Source organism: Xiphophorus couchianus, chromosome 14 (genome assembly GCF_001444195.1).
Source record: "Xiphophorus couchianus chromosome 14, X_couchianus-1.0, whole genome shotgun sequence".
Classification (NCBI taxonomy): domain Eukaryota; kingdom Metazoa; phylum Chordata; class Actinopteri; order Cyprinodontiformes; family Poeciliidae; genus Xiphophorus; species Xiphophorus couchianus.
Window position 1 is genome coordinate 14,286,614 of NC_040241.1, and position 26,910 is coordinate 14,313,523.

Consider the following 26,910-nt stretch of genomic DNA (forward strand, 5'->3'; position numbering starts at 1 on the left):
TGAGCCGCAGCCTTGCAGAGAGTGAGACAAATTAAAACAGACTGAAGCAATTTCATAGTTAGTATATTCTGAATCCGTGGCTTCCTGTCTGAGGGGTCTGCTTTGTCTTCGGCTCGTTTGATGTTCCACATAAAACCCCAATCCAATAACCCATATCCCATAACCTCATTTGGTAGCATGGTGACAGTTTCCCAGATACCAAACAGTATCCGTTTCCCTTCATCGTGTGGCATGGGTCCAACCTTCATGACTAATTTGGCAAATGGATCTGCACTAGGAGTCATGGCTTGATTGTACAACTGTGTAATTACTGATGCTGAAGCAAATTTGCTTTGTTAATATGCATGTTAACAGAGAGGATAATAAATCTTTTTTTTTTTTTTTTTAGCATTTTTCAGTAGCATTTTTTGCTTCTGAACTTAGGAAATTTGAGTTGATTTGTGATTGTTTGCTCTCCACACAGCCAGGATGTCACTGAACTTCAGATTGGGGTGAGCATAGCTGCTGATAACAAAGACGGTAGAACTTTACTCTGAAATATACACACAAAACAGTGTCTGTGTGTTCTCCATTTAATTTGACGAAGCGTGAGGTGTTTTGCAAAGAGGAGTAGGCATAGGTTTCTGCAGCATGATCAAATGTTCATAGAATACTCAGCCTTATTCCTAGAAAACATAAAGGTTAAGCTATTTCTTCCCATTTTACTTCACAGGATTTAGACCCTAGTGATCATTTTTCAGCCTTTCTGGAGATCTTTCAAAGATTTCCGTTGTGTATTTATGACTTTCGTCATCATTCCCAGACATTTGACCTGACAAAGAAATGGGTTTAGATGTTGGTTGAGTCACTTGACACTCACCTATGACTTCTTCAAGCATAAAGGACAAAGATAAGCCAGAGGTTGTTTTTCTTCTTAAATGTTCAAAGAAAAACTGATTGACCCTCAAAAAGCCTGGAGAGCTGTTGCTCAGAACTACTTTGAAAGATAAGGTGTTCTTGGAAACCAAGATGTATAATAATGAAGGAGATCATCTACATTTTAGCACAGCATTGTATATTTCTGACGACTGTCTAGGCGCTTCAGGAGACACTTAGTGCCGCAACAAAAACTTGTTGTTTTAGTCGTTAGTGCAGCAAATGTACACCTAAAGTGCTGGTAAAATGCCCAAAATGTCACTCACTGTTCGTGTTTATTGTACCGTGTAAGACTCTGGAATTCTGCTTTAGACCGATCACAGCATTGACTGACAGAACCTGTTCTGACTGTCTCAATTATTTCACGGCCACTGGCTGCATGTATTCTTGGCTTTATGTTTCTTTTCTACTAAAGGAATATTAGTCAGCCAGCGCATAGCTGCATTTGTTTGGACATGACATTCAGGCAAGTTCGGAGCAGCTTTTTTGTGTGTGTTTTTAATTGAAGTGCTGACAAGGAGGTCGCCGTTCACGGAGCTCTTTTTGGTTTATTGGCCCGGGTCAGCCTGACTGAGAGCTTAAGCTTGTCAGAGCCCCTGGGAGGCAGAGATAAGGAAAGAAAAACCAAATAAAGCGGCTTTGCTCATGGACGAAGACAAAGTTACAAGTATGCTTAGTGTTCTAGGATAAAGTGATTATACCCGTCTGGACCAAATGCAACACTCCGAGTGTTTATGTGTAGTTTGGTTTTTGTCAACACTCTATTTAACACAAGAAGACTGAAACTCAAAAAACTAGTGATCTGTCGCAAGTGCTTTGTTCCAAATTAGAAGAGTTCTTTCTGATGAAGCAAGGGCGGAAGAAACTTATTCCTCCGCCCTTGCTTAGACAGGGATGTGGCATCCCTGTCTAAGAACTAACCCAACATTCACTGGCCAGGTTCTCATATTTCATATAATGACTTGTCCTATGTTCTGTGTCTGGAACTGAAATTATCACAAGAAAGATAAGAAGCAAATGACACAGAGTTTGAGATGAGAATACCTTTAGAGATAAAAAAAAAAAATGCTCTGCATGGTTGGCATTTCAAGTCCAATTTCGCCTCATTTCTTATTTTTGAATTGTTAAATCACTAATGAGATGCAGCAGTGAGGCACAGCAAAGGCTGACAAATTCAAGAGAGCCTGAACTGTAAAGATTTTAAGCAGCAAGAACGGTATGAAATTTCCAACTCATTTCAGGCAATCCACAGTGTTTCCATCTTGATATTTTTCACACTCAAATTTTCAGATGTTTATTTTTTTTTAATCTTACTTCAAGCATGTATGCTTACAAACACTATGTGTAACATGATGAGTTCTTTAATGCTTTCACTATAAGCATTAAAGAGTGAATAGAAAGACAAAGAACAAGATTTTTTCAGCATGAATGGAAGGTTTAAGGTCTAATCACAATCATGGACTTTGACTAGTTCACTTTAAGGCCTTCATTTTATTTATTTATTTATTTTTGTACATATGTAGAGGTGGACTTGGTGGTGATGGTTCCATCAGTTAAATGAAGTCGTCTAGATCCTGAAGCAGCCCTTCACTATCACATGACCACCAGTATTTCTGACCTTGGGATGGTTTTTGATCTGCTCTTGTACTTCTTTAGATCAGAGCAACATGTGAAACAGATTCTATTTTACGTGATTACTTCAAAACTAAGCTCTTTTACCATCATCATAGTGTTTGTAGAAATTAGGAACCACAGCCAGATGACGTCTGAAAATACTTGAAACCTACTCCAAAAAAATGTAGGACTGCCTATTTTAGTAGAGAGCATTTTAGGACTACCACCGAAACTAACATTTTCAGTCTTCCTTATTTCTGCTCTTGGGGGTACAGCCAATCAGAACCGAAGAAAATGAATGGTCCTTGTTGATTGGCTGCTTTGTGAACACCAGCCAATAGCATCTCAGATAGTACTGTGTCTAGGTATTTCAGCTTCTCATGCTGCATTTTCATCTAAATGTTGTAAATATGTAGTAGGAAAAAAAGCATACACAAATTTTCCATAAATAATTTAAGTCACGTTCCACAAAAAAGACAAACAGCCAATAGGTGAATCCATGAACCATGGAGAGGCTGGGTTTATCTTTCCCTGATATTAAGATTCGTAATTGCGATATGAAAATTTTAAATGTAAAAACAATACACGAAATAAGTAAAAGAAAGCTGGAAGAAGGCACATACTTCATCACAGTATCAGTTATTTTGGGAATAAATATAGGGGCAAAACAACAAAAACACAATATATTATTTTATTTTCTCAACAAAGATAGCAACGTTGAATAAAATGTTTGTTTTTGCCGGCTTCAAAAGCAGACATCATTAAACACAAACATGTCGAGACGAATCAACAAAAGCAATTTTACAAACAAAGAACCTCATCAGAAGCCGAAACAACCAAAATGTGCCCTCAAAGCGAGCATGCGTTTCACACACGCCTACAGATAACAAATCTCTCATCTGGTGCTATAATGCAGTTTAGCCTCAGGTGTTAATGACCTCTGAGAGAAATTTCTTTGGTTTTCAGTCAAGCTTTGAATAAGACTACATGCTGAAGCTACCACTGATACCCGCTGGAGGCCAAAAGCTTTATTAACTCCAGTCAGTTAAAGCAATAAAACTGGGGAACATGTGCTGTAGGTGGCGCTCAGCATTTGGCATGGGGGAAAATTGCACTTGCTTTGAAGTTCAAAACTAATAACTTTGCCACCTGAAAGAGTTAAACTACTCGAATCGCTCAGCATGAAATGTCCAATTTTCCAATCGGCTGCAAAGTCCTAACCCGCTGGTTTTTCTCAGAGAGTGACGTTTTCCTTAGAAGGAGAGGAAAATCTGCTGCTCAGCTCAAGTGCAACTTTTGTTCAACCTGTTTTCAGATGGAAACCACAGACATACAGGGTCATTTAACAATAAATATAATCATAAATCATAACTCGGCACCTTCTGAGTTTTTTTTTTTTAAGTAATACAAATATTAAGCAGTCATTGCTACAGAGAGGATTTCTCTTGCATCTTGTGACATTTGTTAAAAAAATAAATAAATAAATGCTTGAGGTTTTGCTAATCCACTTCAGGAAAATGGTGTCAAGGGAAAATGGAACATTCCCAAACGTGCCCACGTCTTCAAAAACCTGGGAGAAAAAAATGTGAATAAAAAAAGGACAAAGGAGGGGTTTTTTTCTTCTGTATATCTCAGTAGTCTTTGTCTATCTTATCACTATTATCTAAAGCAGTAGTATTCATCTGATTCCACCCTGAGTTTCAGAGGCGATTTGGTGAAGGATTCGCCAGAGATTACAGCTTTATCCATTAAACGGTTGAGGTCCGGTGAGGACGAGTCTCCAGGTAGGTCCTCTGCCAGAGTGTCCAGGTAGCTGCCAACGGACAGCCCGTCCAGGCCGTCGCCGTTTCCATTGTTCAGGCTGTTGAAGCTGCCCCGCAGGGAGGAACCGTCCTGGCTGTCCGATAGGCTGTACAAGCTGCCCGTCAGGCTGCCGTCCTGGCTCGTTGCGTCCCCCTTGTCCTCCATCATCCAGCGGATGGACTCGATGCCGTCGTTGATCGACATGAGCTGCTGCATGAGCTTCACGTCGATGGCTCGCAGGTTTGCCTGTGTGATGGAAATAGAACATTGTAATTCAACATGGCGTAAATACCAAGTTACACCTCAATGTTTAATGTGTTACAAGGGGAAAAAAATGGAACTGGTCATCATCTAAATCGGCAAGTCTGAGCTGCACAATATATATTAAATCACAGGAGTCATCAGAGTACCAGTCTGCCATATCTTACTCACAAAGAATTGAGTAGGATTTGCACGATTTGGTTAACACTGGGAGTACCAGGGTTTCGACCTCTCCCCTGAAGTCCCGAAAAGAGGGTCAAAAGACCTGAGTCCAAACTGACGATTCTGATGGCTCAAATTAGCATCCCTTTTTCAATTGTAAACGTGGCCATTGACCGTCAGGCCAGAAAGGAGGAGTGGAAAATCATGCAAAACTGGTTATAGCTAAAATAACCAAATATAGCTAAAATCCTTCAGGTCAGTCGACCCGTCTCTGGGCTCCAAAGGTAGAAATGTTAACATAGGACCCTTCTCTGGTACTCACAGTGAATAATGTATTATTACGCCAATAAATTCTGCATGTAGATATTTATAGCTTGTTGAATGTCCAATCCACTGCCCTCAAATGTCACACTCGACTAAGAAAATGACTGTCTTAGTCATTTTCCTGAATAAGACATTTTTCTTAGTCAGGAAAATGTGGGTTAATCTTAATCAATAATGTAGTTTCCATTTGATACAATGCATTCACATTTGCTCATTTACCAGCAGAAGTTAAAGTCATTATCTGTCTTCCACTCACTGTCAGTACGGTTATTTAATAATCATAAGACTGAGTTGATCCAAACAGGGACCAGAACAGAAAAATAAATGTCAACAGAGGGCAGTAAAAGGTTTTCAGAAAATAATAGAATAAAAACTGTTCAGTAATAATGAGTATGTTATATGCTTAACTATAAAATAAACAGAATCTCATATGTAATGATTTGAGTGGATGAGTATAATATATAGTTGGTTGATGGAAATGAAATGAAAACAAGGACAGAAGGACGAGTATGTAAGAAATATTCATGCCTGTTGGCAAAGCGGTGGACTGACCTTGAGCCTCACTTATGAGATAGATGATTCATAACCAAAGAAATTGCCAAAATTCTGATGTAACAATAATAAAAATGTCAACTTGAATAACATGTATTGGCAAAAAGCAAAAAATAAATACTAATCAGTGCAAAATCTTGACTTCCAACTCCACTCTAGTTACAGTGACTTAACTCCCCCCACAACTACAGTACAGACCAAAAGTTTGGACACACCTTTCTAATTCAATGAGTTTTCTTTATTTTCATGACTATTGACATTGTACATTCACACCGAAGGCATCAAAACTATGAATAACACATGTGGAAATATGCACTAAACAAAAAAGTGTAAAACAACTGAAAATACCCCTTATATTCTAGTTTCTTCAAAGTAGCAACCTTTTGCTATGATTACTGCTTTGCACACACTCTGCATTTTCTTGATGAGCTTCAAGAGGTAGTCACCTGAAATGGTTTTCACTTCATAGGTGTTGCCCTGTCAGGTTAATAAGTGGGATTTCTTGCCTTATAAATAGTCATGAAAATAAAGAAAACCCATTGAATTAGAAAGGTGTGTCCAAACTTTTGGTCTGTACTATATATTGGTTTCTTATATTTAGAAGGGAAAAACAAGAAGCAGGACGAACAAAACCATCACCACGACTTACTAACCAAACACTGGATCAAGTTGCAAAGCTCAGCTTAGACCTTGTAATGAGCAGATGCAGTTGCTGGCTGATTTTTTGTTTTTGTTTTGTTTCCTCTTAACTGGTAGTGTTCTCATGGTTGGAACAGTCAGTGCTGTTTTCTTTAGACGATCAGCCTTTACTACGTGGCACAGACCACTAGCAGTTTCCTTGCACGATAATGATATATGCCAAACACAGAGGGACCATTGATTGAACTCTTTGGCATGACGAACCGTGCCACTGGGTGTGTGTGTGGGGGTGGAAGTGGACTGCATTTTTGCAGTGTTTTACAGGGATTCCCCCGTCTGTGGGTGACAATCAGCGTGAATGAAAAACAACAAATGGGCAGCTGTTACATCCTGCCACCAGGACACGACAGCTCTTCTCTGGTCCTGCGAAACCGGTGGAAAATTTTCCATCAACATCTGTTTTAGGCCGTAGCATCCTGAACTTACGCCGTTTCTAAACTAATTGGTTTGTTTACTTATATGGCAATGACTATTTGGGATTTTTGAGGGTTTGTCCTGTGGAGACGGCCAACTGAGATAATTGCAAGTGTAATAATATCCCTGACATTATAATAAATCAAATCCTAACAACACAAACTCTGTAGTGCCAGAACAGTCCACTGGTCATCTTAGAGGGCTGCTTCACAGAGTAAAAACCCGGTCAACCAGACCATCTGCTCAGGAACCCTAATACTTTTGTGACCTTAGTCAGTCTAAACAGTAGTCAGCTGTCTGGGAAAGCTCCCGTGTAGATTATGTGAGAATAAGTATCTCTGGGTGTACTTAAAACAAAAAAAAATAAGAGACAAAAAATGTATGACATCATCTAACTACCTTTATTAAAAACAAAACAGGCAGAAAGTATTGTTACAGTGGCTAAGATGACAGTTATAATTATGTTACCTGTGACATTTTTATTGCTATTTTGATTTTGATACAAAGATCTAACCACAACACAGAACAAAGACCTGATAAAATTAACTTTTTCAGTTTTTACAGAATGACTGTCCATGTGTGTAACACATCTTAAAAAGGTTGTTGCTCAAAACATATTATTTTAGCTGAAATTAAACCATCTGATCATCCGTGGAAGTTAAAAATGAAGTTATTAAAATAAATTAAAAAACTGATTAATAACAACAAAATCGACAGGTTCAACAAATTCTATGAACAATAAGACTGGAAGAATACAGTAACTGCATCTTTTCTATCAGCAGGTCTGCCACTGCTGTTTGTGTCCCAATAACTTAATTTGTGATTACACTACAAGCTGAATTACCTCCTCAAAAACAGCTGTTTTAATTTGTTATTGGCATACCACAAATTTAATACGCCCACACAACATCCTGATTTCACAAATATTTTTTTTGTTATTTTTATTTCAGAAGTTTACTATGTGTCATTTAAAGGGTGAATGCCGTATTTGTTTTAGTGCAGACTATCCTGTCTTGCTGTTTGAACCACATCACAGCCCTTCCTCCACCTGTTGCTATGCACTCCCATCAGCTGGCTGAAAGAAAGCCCTTATATTTACTTAGAAATATAGCTATTTATAAATTCCAAGAATAGTTGCCTAGATTTGTATTATCTTTAATATATTGTGTATCGTCAACCTGAGGTAAACATACATGTGATTCATTATTTTCATTCCTCTTAACATTTAGCAACAAATGGAACAAATGTTTAAGCTTTTTTGTTTTTGCTACTTTTCTCTTATTAAACTTTTTGAAGAGTTCTCTAACCAAAACTGATTGTTTTGTTCTCAAACAAAAAAGTTACTTTAAGTAAGTTACAAACAAAAAAAAATAGGTTTCAGTGTTACGACTCATTAAAAGGAAACTCATTTTAATGCAGGACGGAAGTTTGATTTAAAAACATGAAGAGAAGAAGTTCTCTGCTCACCATCTCCTGTCTCAAGAACAGCATTTTACCCTGCAGCCTCTTCAGGTCCGTTGAATTTGCGCAGAATTTGCAGTTGGCTACGTGAGGCGCAGCTGACTTGTCATGCTCGTGCCTGTCGCTGCGTCTCTCTCCCGCGAGAGACCGAACGAGACCGTCCGGAACTTTTCGACCCAACTTGGTCTCTATGTCCGTCAGGTCCGGAGAGCCGCTGCGCTCCTCGTCCATCGTCACTCTCCCAGAAAAGCCGCAGTAAGTGCTCTCACGGTGCGGCTCTAGGGCAAGTTAAACTGAGGCGCTATGGCTGTTAAGGAAGTCAAATACAACTCGTATGTGATCCGCAGCCACACCAGCAGACCTCCCATTGAAGCCTGTAACCAGTAGGAGGACAGTTTAACACCAGCATGCTCTCTGAGGACACTCCCATTACAAGAAGGGCTGTCTCTGAAACCAGACACCCGCCAGGTAAGTGCTGCCGCTTACACCTCGCTCCCTTGGGTGGAGAGAACACGCTTTATGAACAATGTGAACTTAGGAGTCCGTGTTTTCGTGTACCTCTCTCTCTACCTTGGAACAGAATGAGTAAATAAATAAAAAAATATGCAAATAGTGCATGGCCTCCTTGTGACATTAAATAAAGGCCTATTTCTATATATTAATGGATCTATCTACCTTTGGTCAAAAAGTTTAAAATCCTAAATAATTGTACTCAATTTGTAGCTTAATTATGTTGCAATGCTCGCATTCTCCAAAAACAGTTTATCAGTTTTAATAATATATTGTAGCAAGGATGTCACCATGTTGTTTACACTGCAATGCATTGGTGCTTGGTCCCATTCTGTCACCTCAGTCCAGTCAAATAAACAATGAGTAAGGTTGTTAAGCCTTTTCAGTTTGAACCGGAGCTCGTTGAAATAGATGGGAATGAAGAAATCACAAGAGGTGATGAAGTTGAGGAGGACCAAGAGGAAAGAGTTGACGGGTGAAGCTGGTGTTTGTGCTGCTGTTGTCACCTTTAGCTTCATAAATGAAACGATGACTGACACGTAGCTCTGGTCGGACTGTATGATCCGGTATGTAAGTAGCTTTGTGTCCGATGAGGTAACAGCTGTTTAGGGTCTGATCTTCGGTCAGGTGTTGGGGCCCTGGTTTCACATTGTGTACCATCACGAAGCACTGGCTCCGTTATCATTGAAAAGAGCTTCCAGCGTTTCCTGGCTTTCGCTCACTAGCTGGCAGTGGGGTTTAGGTTCTTCGTGGATGAAGACAGTTGGCATGGTACTTGGTTTTAGCTTGTGAGGCTAACGACCACCTGTTAGCAGGGGTCTCAAACTCCGCAGTCCTGCAACTTTTAGATGTGCCTCTGCTGCACCACACCTGAAAAGAATAATTAGGTCGTTAGCAAGGCTCTGGAGAACTGATCTACACCAGGAGGAGGTAATTAAACCATTTCATTCCAGTGTTTTGTACCTGTGGCACATTTAAGAACTGTAGGACAGCGGCCCTCGAGGACTGGAGTTTGAGACCCCTGTGTTAGGGCCTTCATCAGTTTTGCTTGTACAAATGACTCAAAATCTTCTGGAGATAAATGTTGACGGCACAGATGTAGGCTCTTCGGAAGTTGTATTCAGCTCTCTCCCACATTATTGTTTTTTCAAATGGGAAATGATGAAGACTTACCTCACTATTTTTTATTTTTTTTTTTTAGTTAAAGCCAACAGCGACACACTGTGGCATTGTCTAAATTTACACCAGTCAAAGGCAATACAATTCAGAACAGAAGGCTAACTTCTCTACAGAAGTAGAAGTCTACGGAGTAAGATAAATACAGGATCTGCTGGACTAATAAAGTGTGTAAAACAATATATTCTTTAAAACAGAGCTGGGGTTTTGAAACCTGCATTGTGCTGATATAAGATGCAAAATGGGGTGTTATTAATGAGGATTTTTGGTATTCAGACCAACTTACAAGGGGCCCTGCTTTAAAACAGCAGTTGCTTGACAAGTAAAACCTGAAATGAAGTATTCTATATTGATGAAAGATGACCAAGAATAAAATTTATGAAAATATAATTTCTGCTTTTCTTTTCATTCTGTATTTAGACCACATTAGATAAGAAGCATATTAGAAAACCACTAAGCATAGATTTATCAAAAGTGAAAAGGCTCATTCAACAGATTTTTAAAAACAACTCATTTTGAATCTGCTTGTGAGAGTCAAAAGCAGAATCATCAATGATGAAAGTCAAAACATTCTTAAGTTAAAAAAAAGAACAGACATTAAACTTTTGACTTAATTTACTTTTAATTACCTCTTGTTTTTTATTAGCAACTTTAATACATTAGTTGGCTAAATAAGGTGTAAAAAACAACGTGCAACTCTTTTTGTAAATTCTGCGCAAGCAAGATTCTTAGAAATGGAACAACAGCACCCTCTTGTGGGCATTTCTGCACCCTTAACTTGGACATGCTAGTTTATCACTGGCAGAGATTGTTAAAAGCTGTGTTTATGACAAACCTTTGAGTGTATATTACAATTACATTGTACACCATGTAATAGGTTGGAAAGTAAATTACTTTAATATTCTTTACCTCATTATTTGACAGGGGATGATCTTGTATGAATTTTACTGGTTTTTCATTAAAAAAAACAGTTTTTTCAATGCACAGTAAAAATTGCTGTGATTGCACAATGCAAAACAACATAAGTACAAAGAGTTAGGAATTTTAACTTTTTAGGGGGTTGGGCATACCCACTGCAAGATTTCCTTTTTCTATGGAGAACTGAACAACATTGCTTTGTTGTTGGAAAAAACAGGAGAAAAGACACGTGTTGGGGCTGTGATCTCAGACTACAGATTGGCCTTTGTCGTCGTCGTAGCGCTGGTACTGATCCCCGAGCAGAGGCTGGTGGCCCTCCATCTTGTGAGATCGGGCACGCACAGCACACGTGGTTGCTGCGAAGATGAGTGCCACCAACACGAGGGCGGCAACTATGGCTATGGTTATTATTTCAGTCAGGGAGAAAGGTGTGCCTAGAGGAACAAAAGCAGATGATTATTACTTTCAATGTGCTTAACATAGCCAAAATCTTTATATTATAACCACAAACTTCAATGTTTTTTTATTTTGATATTGTGTAACAGAAGGGAAAGAGAAGAACACATAACCTATGTTTTGGGATTTTCTTCTTGGCAAATAAAAATCTGCATTTGTATTCAACTCCCTTTACTCTAATACTATTTAATATAATCAAGTACTCCCATTTGCCAGTTGATACTTATGTCCCCACCAACTTTGCACATCTTGAGGCTAACATTTTTGCTCATTCACTTTTGTGGAATAGCTTAAATTAAATAAAATTAGATGGAGAGCATCTATAGAAGTACTTTTTTAAGTCTTGCTACTGATTCTTAATTGGATTTATGTCCTGGATCAATCTACCAGATGCTTTGATCTGAACAATCCCATATGTTTGGGGGTTACAGTCTTGGAAGGTGAACCAATACAGCAATCTTAAATACTTTGCAGGCTCTTACAAGTTTTCTTCCAGAGTTAATAAATTCCATCAATCTTTAACTTTTGTTTTCTGTATTAGACAGTGTTTTTTGTATACCAAAATGCCATCTGACTTTGTTAATTTAACACAAATCCCAATAAATTACACATTTTGTGGTTGCAAAGCGGCAAATTCTGAAAACGTTTAAGAAGTAGACTTGCTTTTACAAGGAACTACAAGAGTAAATTAAAAAGAATTTGGCATACCTGGCCATTCAGCTTCATAAGAGTAACCCAGATTTTCGGGGGCAGTCACAAACATCTCTGCGTTTGTCACGGGAGGCCAGAAGGGTACCATGTTGTAACCCCTGTTATGACCAATAGGGGCGTTTTCTTCAGGATACACAGCTAAATCTGTTGGGAAATTACTCAAGTAAGAGAAAAAAAATACTAAACATGCATAGACTGCATATCAGAATTAGTTGCTATGGCACCTGGACCGTGTCTCCTGAGCCATTCATCGAATATAGCGTCTGTAAAGGTGTGTAGCAAGACGAAGATGGGGTCATTGGGTGACAGGTGTGTCTGTCCTCCTGTTCCATTCAGGAACAAGTGAGCCAGGTTGTGGAGGCTCCTCACTATGGGGTCGTAGTTCCCCTTGGGGGCGCTGTAGCCTAACAAAACAACATGGGAGGCCTTCTAGTGACATATTATGTTCATGTAGTAAAGACTAAGACATCACTGAGCTCTAATTCACCTTCGACTGTGTTCCTGAAGCTCTCAGAGGAGGTGGAGTAGAAAGGTGGTGTGTCGAAGGTGCTAACTTGTAGGCAGTCGGCCACGTCCTGGGGCTCTGGGAGACGCTGGACCATGGGCCTGTTGACGTTTCCTGCTGGGTTTCTCCTGATGGGAGAGGTCTCTGTGCCTGACAGAGAACAGAAAAACTAACCACTGGTGTCGTCATTCGCACACTTGTTGTTCTCTTCTGAAAGAATAAAGGGAATTTAGCGTGGTCATGAACACTTGTCTTACTGTTACAGATGGTTCCCAGCGTGTCATAGTCCTCAACACTCTCGCAAACGACCCTCCACTCCGAGAAGATGGAGTTGGGGCTTAGCGAATTTATGTCAAAGCTGCTCCTGGCTCCCATCAGGTCGTCTGTGCAGATGTCGCATGTGTTCCCGCCGATGGCAAAGTTCCAGTAGGGCAGGGCGAAGGAGGGATCCTGCAGCATGTCCTGCATGACAGAAACAAGAGTCCAAAGTTGCAATAGGTTTTGTTGTATTATGCTCAAACCGGCAGATTAGGAGGAAAAAGACAAAACAAAACATTTACCTGGCAGTAACTTCATATGAAGGTGATGATTATTACATTCTAAATTTGCAATTTACAGTATCTGGAAAAGCATTTTTAGATTGAGATGCCTTAAAAAACAGAGAGTCAGAAATGACTGATCGGTGGTCTTGCTTACTAGCCTGTGCATTCACCAGAGGCTCTGCTAAGGCGGAGGACCTATAGAGCAGCAGGAGCCTACACAAGCATGATTGACAGTGATAAGACTCTCCCCCTGGTTCTAATTCGTTGTATCTGACTAGAAGAGGTGTAGTTCTGCAGATATCTGTAGGACCACTGACAGGAGGCAGAGGAGCTCTTTTTTTCACAGATTATCTGCCTCATTCTACCGTTAACACAGTTTTATCAAATATGTAAAAAAAAAAAACATATTTTTATGAAAGTGACCTACTGCAGCTTTAATTAAACTAGAAATAGGCCATCGACATTCTGATTTTAAGGTACTCTACCCCGTCTCTTGATACCTAGGAAAACAGAAATGTGGTGCCATGAGGATTTTACTGATTCAAAAGGAAAAATAATACTTGAAGTAGACCTGATTTCATCTTTTATATGCACACAACCACCTTGACGCACATCAAAGAGAGCATATTTTTCCTTAAAACAGATAAGAATCATCCCCATGGTTCAAATGTAGGTTTTTGTTTTTCTCGTGTTTTTGTAGGATAGAAAGCTTCAGTGTTTCCCAAATTAGATTTTTCTCTAACTCTGTTTTGCCAGGTTTGAACAAAAGCCCCTAATTAAAGAGCTCAAGCAGCAAACCTGCACAGGATATAAGGATGGAGTTTCTCTGTAGGAGTCCAGTACTCTGCCAAGGTTTCAGCTCCACATGCCAAGCCCCATTTTCCACTCTCAGCTGTAACCCGCTTGTGAAAGGGATTATTAAAAATGTCTGGTACTGTATTTTCAAAAAAAGAAAACCCTTCTCACTCAAGATTTTATCGTTTCAGGGAAAAAGATAGAGTGTAAATTCAGTGGAACCAAACCAAAGATTGTTTATAGTAGCATTTTGCACGCTGCTTGTTTATTAAGGCGTGACATTGGAAAGTCAATTAGGGTTTTCTGGTAACTACAGAGGACTGAAGATACATTCAGTAAAAATAAACAAGCAGAGGAAGAAAGCAAAGTAGTGTATGAGCATAATCATTTAATATGGTTTATTAATTTCACCTCACCTGCATGTCTCGCTCAAGCTGCAGCAAATGGAACCTGTGCCAGGTGAGGAACCCGGGGCCTTCGTGAGAGAAGTCCACCCCGCCAAAGCTGGCCTGCCCAGCGCCCAGGAACGTCTTGCTGACAGAGTAGTAATGAGACCAAACAAAGTAGTTGTACACTGTGACGTCTTCAAACTGCGTGTCGTTCTCGCCAGGGCCGAAGATGTCCGAGTAGTGGCGCGTTGCGATCACCAGGTCAGGGTGCACTGTGCGCTTGGCCTGGTTCAGTGCGTTCACAAAGGCGCGCTTCTCTTCAGAGCTGAGCTGCATCACGTTTCTCCTCACTGTAGGGAAATAAAAAGATCGTTTTTAGTTGCGAGTTGATGCCATTTTGTAAAGAGACTCCATCATGTTAATAAGTTAGTTGTGAAACTAATATACTGTCTGCTCAAACACAATGCATCCATTATGTAAAGCAGGAATCTCTCTTTTATTTAACAAATTTTTGTGGTTATTGTTATTTTATACACATATTAGAGTCAAATAAAGGTGGTCTAAACTGTCTTTCAAACTGGTTCCAGTCTGCATGCTCATTCTCATTATTGTGGGGAGATGAAAACGCAATTGACAGCTGACCACAATATTTATGAAAACAGGCAACAGTACATGTGATAAGTTGAAACTACTTGTCAGCTTCAGCACAGAATGTCCACAATTTAACAGCAAAACAGTCATTTTAGGTATATCAGCTGCTGACAAACTTTGAAGGGGAGTAAGACAAATAAATTCACATGTCTATGAAATATTCAAATAAATACTAATATAACTGCATGGAGTGGTGGTTTTTGGTGCCCATGGCATAACCATTTGTGTGCACAAACTGTTTGTTTGTTTGACATTCCTTAGTTGCATGTCTAGTCAATGGATAGTGGACTCCCCTGGGTTAACAGTGTAGCCAGAGTATGAAAATGATGCTGAAGTTGATGCCTGAGTGTATTTTCACATTAAGTGCTAAACTAAAGGGCTATTGCACTTTTTAAAAAGGAATTTGGATAAAATTTAATCATAGTTCAAAACCCTAAATAATTAGACTGAGCAAACCCAACCTGAGCTATTCTAGGTAGTATAAGGATGAAACCTTTAATCTATTTGTAAACAAGCACATAAGAAAAAAATATTGATGTTTTTTAGACATTAGGGCTACCTTATCAAAAGAAGTACAAAACCATCAGTATGTAGTTTTATTCAACTTAAAATTGACTATTTTATAGTTATTACAATTTCTATAAAATACAGTTTTTCCATTTCTGAAATCTTTATTTCAGTGGTGAAAATAAGACCCAACATCAGTCAAACACATTGTTTTTGTTTTAAACGGATGTGGTAAAAGCAAAAAAGTCACTTTTTCTTGATGTTTTGGGCATAAAAACATCAACTGTCTTCACACTAGAGGCGCATGGGTTTGTGTATGGTTGCAGCTGCACAGATGGAGGGGGCTCAACCTGGATAAAATTCATGCAAGAGCTGCATTTAATGCGTGATTTACACGTGCAAATGTTTTTATAAATCACTGAAACATTTAGACAATTGTAGATAACTCGTTTATTTTATTCATTTCCTTGAAAATACCACTTTTATGAGTCTGATAGTAGTGCTATATTTATCATGCTTTGATCCATTTACTCAATTGTAGCACTTTTGGGCCTCGAATCCTTTCATGTTGTTTAATTTGATCTAAAATGATTAAATACTTAATAATAAAATAGAGAGAAATTATATTGTTTTAATTGAAACTCACCGACGGAAATCCTTTGATCACAGTTGGCTCCGGTCCATCCGTGTCTGCAGCGACCGCAGTTGTACCCGCTGAAGTTCCCGGTGCATTGGCAGGTGCGGTTGAAAAATCGGACCGGCCACCGTTCCCGGTCGTCCCGACCGTCGTGGGGATACTGCGGCCCGTGCGGCCGCGCGTCGGTCGAGATGGACACGCACTGTCCGCGCCCCGCGCTAGAACCGCAGGGGTCCCCGGGGAATCCGGCGGGCGCCGGGCAACACTGTCCGCTCCTGAGCCCCTCCGGTGTTGTGCACTCTCTGGGGAACTGGGCGCTCACCACCACCGCGCACACCAGCATAGAAACACAGTACGACCACATTCTCCAAAACATGATGTCACCAGATTTTTACGCACGGGTGCTTCTGGATTTAACTCAGTTTGTGACCCTTTTTACACCTGAAAATTACAATCCTAACTTTTTACTCAAAAAATAAAAGTTCATTACTTCAGCACACCTGAGCTTCAGCCAATATGAATGTTAAAAAAAAATTGCCCGTCTTCGCTCGCCCATGCAGGCCTCTTTCTTGTCTTTCCCCCCAAAACACTGGAGCGTTGACCTTAAATACCAGATTAGCGCATGACTACCAGGATTTTCTGACTCCCGCGTGATTCCCTCGCATAACATCACATTTCCTACGGGAGGAAAGGGAAGGTAGTGTGATCCGGTCATGCAGAGTATTGTTCTTCTAAAAGTCATTGGGTGAAAGCAGCTTCTGAAAAGAATCAAAAAGAAATACCAGCGTGAATGAGAAAAGGTTTTTACTTTCTGCATACCTGACCTGCTATAACTCTGCCACGGATGAAAATATTTACAAAGTAAAATTAAAATGAAACGAACTTATACGACAGTAAATACGTTTATTTAATGAGAAATGCAAGAATGCAACTCTAAAATATCTTAAAACTTTGTGTTTACAAAAAAAGAAGTCATATTTGAGATCACTTGACCTCTCACTAAAGCCCCTCTTTTTGTTTCCCCTCCCCATTAGAGCATGTGAGATATTAGAGCACAAATGGCATTCACAAAGAAAAAAAAAATCTCCTAATACAAAACTCTTTTTATTCTTTAAGTGCTTATAATCTTAGACCCAAACTGGTGTTTGTGTGTTTCTGTGTGGTAGACCAAAACAAAACACAGTTTAGTAATGAAACTAGAGAAAATGAGGTATGGGTTTAAAAAAATTAAATAAAAGAAGTGTGGCATGTATTTTAAAAAATAAAAATAGTAAAGATTAATAAGTTTTTTAGGTTCAGCTAAAAATATCCCTGTTATGTTATAATAAAAAAAAGATTTGGTTTAAAATATACCATTTCGACTGTTCCCAGTGCCACGGAAACAGTAAACGTCTACACTATCCTTTACGCTGGGTTGAAGCGTGATCTTCAACACAGTGTTATTATTGCAAACGAACCACCAAAACAAAATCTAGTCAATTTTGTTTTCACAATTGTTTGTATGCACATTTTTGAAGCAGTGATAAAAAAAAATATAGAAAGCTCCCCCGTCCCCTTTCTGTCAATTATGGGGTTTTAATGTCAAAATAAACAGGTGATCTTGTGTACTTTTGCACAATAACATCCTGTGACTTTGACCCTTTTTGCATGGAAGAGCTGAGTCGAATCCACAATGAGTTGACTCTGGAAACGCTTGATGACTGGAGTACGCACAACTCTACAGCGATGGGCTTGTTAGCGAAAAAGGGCATGCTGGGAAACTTTTCCAGTGACACATGGTGAATAATTAAAACATCCGCGTGGTTAAATACATTTGTATTAAAGCATATGAAAAGTGAATTAAAAAATACCTTCAACATCACTGGCTGAAGAGGAAAGACGGTGACGAGAGTGCGGCTTTAGAGACTGAGTATTTCCTAGTCCAAGATGATGATGACTTTTGTTGTGTGTACTGAGCTGTGGGTAATGTTGGTTCATGACATCCAGCTCCCATTATTTTAACAAATTTAATTCATGCCTCAGAAAATCCACCCAAAGCTGCCAGTTTATGATTCAGATTAGTGTGCCAGGCTATGCTTGTGATTTGTTTCTTTTGTACAACGAAATTGTAGTAGCAATCCACCACTGTTAACTGTTAACAGTTAAAGCCCATCCTTATCATCGCTGATGAAAATATCCTGCAATTAAAAGTCAAATAAAGCACATACTGTATGTTGCAAGAATATTTTTCATTGATACTATACAGTGTTTTCACAAAAATACAAGAATGTCACCTTTTTATGGAGGATTTTGCTTCAGAATCTAATATTCACAGGTTTGTTTTAAAAGTTATTTGTACGGTTCTGCGGGACAAAGTTGTCACCTTTTATTTTGTTGCAAAAAACACCCCGACGCACACACACACACAAAGCAGTAAATCATTTAAATGTTATCTGGAGGCTCCTGAAACAATGAAGCATCTTTCTAAAAGAACGGGGAAGATTTCTCCAGTGTGAAATGGTTCCTTAATCCGGTCACATGTGCTTCACGTTGCCGACCAAAACTACAGTCGGGTAGCATCGTTTTATAATCAGGGCGTGACGGGCGGGATTACACAAAGCTGGCAGCTAAGCTCATTCTCATGTATTAGAAAAATGCCACCACATTCCTTATGCATGAGCCCTGTTGCATTTGAAAAATGGTAGGAGGCCTTCTGGGCATGGCTGTCAGGAGCATTTTAACTTTATGTTCTTACGTCTCCATCTACTGCATGTTTAAACATCAGGAGGGGCACCGTGAGAGCATATTTATAAATTATTTTGATCTTTGAGTTGAGGCTTAAGCCTCCTGTTATGTTGCGGGTCAAATTGACCTGTTTTAAAGTTTAAATTTTTTTTTAAATAATTGGAAGTATTTTTTTGCATGAAACTTTTTCTCTTTGTCTTAATAGGTGCACTCTACATATAAGTTGAACATTTATTCATTTTACACATTTGCACCAACCCCTGCGTCTACTTTTTACATAGATACTGTTTGGGTCCATTTGACCCGGCAGTCAAGATGAAGTGCAAAACAAGATAAAAAAATGTCAAATTTTATGTTTCCTTGCAGCTATGAACCATATTTCACCACATCCACAACACACCACACGCATACATGCACACGTGCACCCCCACAAGCCCACTTTCTCATTATTCTTTTTACTTCACTAGGAAACTGCGAGAAAGCAGGTGTTCAAACAACTTTTGACAGGAATCGTTTCTGTTCCCGTGGACAAACTCCACCCACTCTGAGCGGACACTCAGCAGAAGTGGGGGAAAGCATAAATACTCTGCATGACTGATTTATCTTGATTTTAATCAGCGGGTCAATTTGACCCTGAACAGTATGTGTGTCTCAAGTTCAATTATAAAGATCACCCATTGAAAAAAAAAAATCAAAATGTCATAATTTTTTTTTTTTTACAAAAGATCAATTTCAAGGAAATTATTGTTTTTCTGTGTCTAGGTTTTTTTCAATGAGTAAACGAGTAAGTTGTCGTCATTGGTCCTTTATTTGTGAGAAATAGAAAAACATCATTGCACAAATATTGATTGAAATGTTAGTATTGGACTTAATAATCAAATACGAAAATGTTTTGGAGGAATTTTTTAGCTTCTGACACTATTGCATGATTAAACACTCTCCGGATCAAATTGACCCACGAACATTATTGCTGTACCCTAGAAACGAACACAATAGGAGGGTTAAATAGATTGTTGAAGATTATTCTTAATAAGAAACATGGATGCACTTAATAGGTCAACGTTTTAATAAATTGAAAGAGATTGCTGTTTTAAGGTCGCATGTCAGGACCGGAAGAGCAAACTGGCTGCTGATTCTCTTTGATTTACTATGTATAATGGTTTTCACACACCCGTCTCTCTTTTCAGTTTCCTGTATGCAATATATTAGTTTTGAACCTTCAAAACAAAATACATTGAATGAATAATAAATAAAAATTATAGACTTCCACGTTTTTTATTCTTTTTTAAAAAAAAAGGCAACTTGTCTTGACCTGCAGGGTGTAGAAAGAGGCTGCATTGATTCTGTTATACGTTTAAGTTTATCTTCTGGTTGTCCCATGACTGCACCTCAGCCGACTGCCTGTTTCGTCCCCATTCTCTCTCCCAGCTAACCATTCTGTGTGCACTCGCAGCTCAAACCTTGGGCAGTGAACGGGATCATGTGAGAAGATGTGACTCGGGCTTAATGGTAATCCTTGCCTTTAGTAAAAACGGCACAGTGGGAATCATTAGCAGGGAGCTATGTATGAGCTGTTCATATGACTACCTTGCTTCTTCCCTCTCCTCTTCCCTCGTACAACGGGGTTGTCATTCACTTCCTCATGAAAGGCTTCTTCAGGATGCTTGTTTTATAGCAGTCTCTATTCCTAGATTTCTTCTCATCTGGAGTATAAGGGAACCTGAAAGTAACCTCTGCAAGATTTGTTCAATGCGCAAATTAATGTAATTTAATGAGACACTACCTAACACACACGCTTGTGTGTTAGGTAGAACTAGCTGCTCATGTTGCTACTGCTATTTATTTTACTACTAACATGCCTTTCTCTCACATCTTATAAGGTATTTTCCACTATGTGTAGTGTACTATTCTGCTATTTACGGCTACTTACAAGGCCCATTTTCTGTATTTACAATTAAAGAAGTAATCTGTCATGTCATATACAGTCACCCCCAAGTGCAGAAGTAAGGAGGACTCTAGATGTTGCTTTCTGCTGGAGTCACAAGGTTTTCACTCTGCATATTAATGTATATTTAGGTATATTTGGTGGTTAAAACATTTTTACAGGGGGTCTCAAGCATTTGAAAATTTTAGCTGTAGTCCTTTTTTAGTTGTGGTACTTTTTAGACCCACTTTTTAATATTTACATATGCAAGTCTTTGGGGGTATGTCTCCACCAGGTTTTTGTTCATATTTTTATTTATTTTTTGTATAGAAAGGCTCAGTCAGAGTTCTGAGTACCTAGGCATTTGATCTCACATCTGAACTCTAACACTCGATGTTTGTTTGCTAATGTTCTCTAGCAAACCTCTGAGACCTTTACAAAACAGCTGGGTTTATATTGAGAATGATATACACATGAATGGACTCTAATCTATCAGTTGGGTGGATTTCTGAAGGCATTTGGTTGGACTGGATTTTACCAAAAGGTATTAGCATACAGAGTGCTGAAAAGAAAGGCACACCACATGTTTAGGATTTTAATCAATACAAATTACAGTAATAAAAATAAAATAAATTAATTTAAAAAATCACCTGCTAGTTTTTTTTTTCGGTCTATTACATGAAATCCTAATAAATGTCTGTGTTTGTAACATGACACAATTGAAGAATGTCAGAAGACTTTTGCAAGGCAGTTTGAATAACACAAGTGAAAGTAAGACCAGCCAGTTTGATTTAAAAAAAAACCAAACAGTTTATTTAGGGCTCCATCAACCACATTGAAAGGAAGTAATCATTCATTCAATATATTAAGAAAATTACTTCCTTATTTAAGTTAAAGTGACCATAATGTGCAGAGGAATAATAATAGTTAACAAACATTGGCATCGTATTAAAATACCTTTTTCCAAACCATCTAAAGGTAATCATGCTTTATAAATGAATGAGAACTAATTGTAAAAAGGTTTTGGACTGGATATGCAGTTCACTACTGAAGAGAGCAGGGAGCAAACAGAAGCCTGCACTGTGGCAAAGACTGAATAAACCTCGTGACCAAAACCCCAGAGGCCGAGGTTGAAGGAGTGCGTCTGAGAATGTGGAGGGCTCTTATCTCTGTTCATGCAAACTTGCTCCCAGGACAACATATTTTATTCCTTACACTGCATGAAAGATATTCATTGTTTATGCCAACAGCTGTAACCAGACAAGAACCCTGTGGGCCATGATCAATGGAAATCTATATTTTTCCAGAGCGCAATCTTAGATTAAAAACCAGAAGTAATAAAAAAAAAAATCCTCGACATTTTTTGCAGAATTAGAGTACTACAATCTCTTACTCAAATTGGTGATTGTTCCTATGTTCTTTCCATTTGTGGTTATGACCGAGGTGGTTGTGCTGAGGAGAAATTAATTTGTCTCTATGAATAGAAGGGAAAAAAATTTGCTTAGCACCATCTGCTCCTGGAATACTAATAAGTAGGATAATAAGAGGCTACATCTCTATTGGAAAATGCTTATGTGCTGGGAAACACAAAGACGTTTTAAGCAATTACATAAATAACTCAGAAGTAAGCAAATTAACAAGGCAGAGTCCTGCACTAATTACTAATGTCAAAAGTGAATCTTATGTTAATGATTTGTCACACACAGAGTGATCGAAAAATTTATTTCCAATTTTGAAAATGATGGCTTAGAAGAAATTAAAGTAAAGTTTCTCAAAAATTCTGTTAAAAAAACAAATAAAATATGGATTTCTAATACAGAAATTTTATATTATTGGTAAAACTTCAACATCCTTCGTAACAATGGAAGTCACAAAAGGTCATGGCTGTTCACAAAGTACTTATTTTTTACAACAATCCATTGATTCTGTATGGCGTTCAGGTAAGTGGCTTGGGCACCCTTTTCTATCACATTTTTTCCTTTCACCAACCTTTCCATTTATATTGTTGGATAAACTTTCATCATTACTTTCAGTAGCAATTTTGAGGGTTATCATTTCTCCAGTCTTTCTCCTGAGTGTGTAGGCCCCAAAATGGCCACAACATATTTTATATATATATCTTCATATTAGACTGTAATATTTTACATTTGTGAGTAACCACATCTTTTGTGTGTGTGTGTTTCATGGCCAGTAATATTTATAAAACAAAAGACAGAACAAAAAATCCAGAATCCTATATAAGTCTGCATCAAATTCAAGTTTCGCTTGTGAATTGAAATGCGGTGTGTGATTTGTTGAAATGCAACATAAAACAAAGAAGAAAAAAACCCCCTACAAATCAAAGTTTGTCCAAAAGCAATCTACACACTGTAGACGCAATACACTCAGTAACCAGTAGAGGGCAGTCACGTTTCACTGAAAGATTTCCAGACGAGCCAAGTCGTTAGCTGACCTGGGTGGGGCTTTTATCTTCTGCAATTATGATGAACAGTTCAGACAGATTGAGGTGTCTATATTGTGGCATTTATTTAGTTTTAAAGGCATTCAACACATTATTGAAACTCCAAGAGACCAATAACTCATCATTGTTAACCCCCCCCCCCCCCCCCCCCCCCAGAAACCCCCCAGAACTTTAAGTTTACACTGGCGACGCATAATCTTTTTTATTGGGAAATTGAGAATTGTTCTGCTGATAAAATGCTTCCACTACAAGTTTGCTGGAGGTGAACTACATCCATCAGCTGCACACCAGTATTATTTTACACACAGTCAAAGAAGATTGACATTTGGGAAAAATCTCTACTCCATAAGCTGGTTGACAGAGAATGTAAAAGAAATTGACAAATACGTATCAGACCAGTCATGCGTGTCACATAAAATTCTCCAGCTAAGCCCCAAAGCAGGTTATCGTGCAGATACCAACTGCATTATCATTGCAACACCATGGCACCCCGCAGAGGTATTTCAATTGGGAGTCACAAGTTGAACTTCATTTGTTCTAGAAGAGAACTTTTCAGAATACGGTGCCAGCTCAAGGTGGACCGACGAGCTGACAAACGGCAGGAGTTGGTCTCTCAAATGGAGACCTACACAAATATCGGGATGCTGTCTACTTAGCACACGCACCAGCATCTTAAATCTGCTTCCTCCCCTCCAACACCGAAGCACTTCAGGTGATTTACATACCAATAATTTAAACAGCTGAGGTGCCGCGACTGGGCCTCCAGCAATAAAACACAGAGATCTACTGCCCAGACTGCTGTTACGACTTGATTGCTTTTTAACAGTCATTAGTCTTGCTGAAGCCTCTTGAAAGCACATAGCTTTTTTTTGGGGGGGTGGGGGTCAAACCTTTGCTCCACGTCACAAGTTTCTTACTGAGGTATGAAAATGAGGAAGGATATTGACATGCGCTGTAAGTAGGAGTAGTAAGGGTAATTCATTCGGGGCCTGGCTGTGTCACAGATCAGGGGAGTCAGCAGTAGTAATTAGTGAAGAAAACTGTAGTCTTGCTCTGGGATGTGACAGGGAAAGAGCTGGATTTGGAGAGCTAAGCAAACCTCAGCCAATTAAATTAGCAGATAGGTGTAGATAATGACAAGGATAGAGGCTAAGAGTTCATCCATTTAGGACGAAAAACAGCTTTTTAAAAAGAATGTTTTTCAACTGTCTAATAAAATAAATACCATCTGGCACGTTTAAAAAATGCTATTGAGATTTTCATCAAATTCTAGAGGTCTTCACTGGCCACTTTATGTTCACCTTCCTACTAGCATGTTGGATCACATTGTCTATAGTAGATTATCTATGTAGAGTCCCAGGGGTTGGTTAAAAATCTCCACTGGTTAGCAAAGCGATACAGTACACACTGGTCAGGCTGTCTGTCCATCATAGGGACACTTTAAAAGTGTATTGTTTTGTTAGGCTAAACAAAGTGAAAAAATCATTCCTCACAGATTTTGGTTTATTATAACTTAACTGCAAATAACCCCCTAAACCGTTACATTACCAGCAACCTAGCCTGGCCATTGCCTTCCTGTGCTCTGTCTAGGCTTTCTCCCATTCATTTGGATTCAGGGCCGGCCCAAGCCTCCATGGGGCCCTATGCGAAATTTGGTTTTGGGGCCCTCTAGTTCTGCTAACAATGTGGACTGGCTGCAATCAGCAGTCTAATCATTTGATCATTTACACACCTGCTATAAACATCATCCATAAGCATCTCTGGCAGTGCTGTTTACATTATATATATGTATAATATAGGACACATTTATTGGCCAACTGATTTATCGAACAGTTGATTTCTGGGCGCCGATTTCCTTAATTTTGGGGAATCGTGATCGGTCGATACTTACATGTGAAGTCCATCTTATCCCCTGATCTGATCTTTGTCAGCAAAGGTTTAAAAATCAGTTTCTGTCCTCATCTGCTCTGCAGTGAGAGGTTTGACTGACAGACCGGCCCACCAGGTCAAGTCTGCACGTTTACAGTTAACAACATTCACCCCACTGTTGCAAACTCAGCGACTTTCTTGCTATATTTAGTGACATTTCAGACAAAATAAATTCATATCAACTAAAATCAAAATGGGCAGATCAGGCTTTTTAAAAATCGGCTACCAGGGATTGGCCAGCAAACTGCAATCGGTGTTTAAGATGGAATACATACACACATACTCATGACATTCTTTGATTAAATTAATTTCTCTTAAGCGTTACTCCAATAGCTAAAACTTTAATTTATACCAAGTGAGTCTTTCTCCCCTGAGAATGTGGACCAGTACTGGGCTGATTCTGTGCCTTCAAATGATTTTAACAGAAGTTTCACATAACTTAGAGGTTGATGTAAAAATAATGTTTGTTTTAGCCACAAAATGTTTATGCTCAGCAGCAAACAACAAATCCCCCACTACAGCATGGAGCAGCTCATCCATGTAGCAGCCATATTGCCTGACGTAAAAACATTTTGCTAGACAATGTCAAACATTGAGAAGTTTTAATTCTTCTTATCAAACGTTATCAAACACGGCATTTCGAAGCCAAAAATACCTCAGAAATATACAGAGCCAATCATGAGAATCAACTCATTGAAAGTTTAAACTTAGTTTCACACAAACACAAAGACCCTAGCATAAATGTTTGGCTGTTCAACTGAACCGTTCCAGGATTTGTAGCAGCTTTACAAATCTTTTACATTACATTACGAAGACATATTAAAACAAACCTTTATCTTGGCTTTTTTCTATTCTTCCTCTTTCTTTTCTCCCTCCTTGAAGGATAAGTCCTTTTTGAGACATTATTTTTGCTTACTTAACTTCTGACCAGAGCTTCAAACGTCTGGATGGGTACTGCACGTTGCACGGCAGCTCATGTTACCGACGAAGCGTGCGGTACCTACCGCGACCACCAGGGGGCCCCAATAGCAATTAGTTTTTCTTTTTATCCATAAAATAATGATTTTTACATATATTATCCAATATATATTATTGTAAAAACAAATCATTTCATGGTGAAATTGTGGGTTTTGATATTATAATGACAGAAATTATTACTAAAAAATAAAATAAAATCAGCTCCACTGAGGGATTAAGCCCAGATGCCCTTGGGCTTAATGGTTGGTCATTATAAAGTGTTTTATTTGTGGCAATATAGGAAACTGTGTGGCACACAATAGTGTTACAATAGCAGATTAAAAACAATGTGATGTCAGACCAAAGCTAAGATTACTTGGCCCATAGAAATTAAATATTACTCAAGTAAAACCTGGAATGCAAAAAGTGAGATTTTCACTACTTAGTCCTTCATAATGTTCCTAATGTTGACTTCATAAAGTCAACATTAGGGCTCATTTTCATTTTCCATTTGACACTGTATACATTTATCATATGGTATATATAGATTGGTCGTTACGTAATTTTCTTACTCTGCAACATCCTGCAGGGAAGAAACTTTCTTTAGCAACACATTTTTCTGCACTTTTGTGTAGAACTTGGAAAGACCATGACTACACCGTCCCATTTTCTTTGAAAACATGGTTTTGTTGGAGCCTCTGTAAGGCTGTAGCTCTTACCTTGATGCTTCCCCAAGGCAGCTGGCTAAACCCTACATTACCATTACCAAAAAAAAAAAAAAAACACTGGAAGAATGTGGAAAATCTAGGCTTTGGACAAGGATCTGAAAAGTCCCAGGGACAGATCAATGTCAGTGACTTTGTGCACATAGTTTGGAAAATGCTCTTTGAAAGTGCTCTTCAGACTTTGGTAA

The 26,910-nt window shown here is 38.8% G+C and overlaps 2 protein-coding genes across 2 annotated transcripts; both read right to left on the reverse strand.

The window, feature by feature from the left end:
- Positions 1 to 3,017: 3,017 nt before the first annotated feature.
- Positions 3,018 to 8,723, reverse strand: lurap1l (leucine rich adaptor protein 1 like). The gene is made up of 2 exons (XM_028038822.1): positions 8,212 to 8,723; positions 3,018 to 4,578 (listed from the first exon to the last, which is right to left on the reverse strand). Exons 1-2 carry the CDS (start codon positions 8,434 to 8,436, stop codon positions 4,189 to 4,191), a joined length of 615 nt encoding a protein of 204 aa, XP_027894623.1. The 5' UTR covers positions 8,437 to 8,723; the 3' UTR covers positions 3,018 to 4,188.
- Positions 8,724 to 10,494: 1,771 nt separating this feature from the next.
- Positions 10,495 to 16,587, reverse strand: LOC114157693 (5,6-dihydroxyindole-2-carboxylic acid oxidase). Its single transcript, XM_028038821.1, has 7 exons — positions 16,012 to 16,587; positions 14,235 to 14,557; positions 12,739 to 12,943; positions 12,464 to 12,631; positions 12,201 to 12,380; positions 11,974 to 12,120; positions 10,495 to 11,243 (listed from the first exon to the last, which is right to left on the reverse strand). Exons 1-7 carry the CDS (start codon positions 16,376 to 16,378, stop codon positions 11,056 to 11,058), a joined length of 1,578 nt encoding a protein of 525 aa, XP_027894622.1. The 5' UTR covers positions 16,379 to 16,587; the 3' UTR covers positions 10,495 to 11,055.
- Positions 16,588 to 26,910: the final 10,323 nt, after the last annotated feature.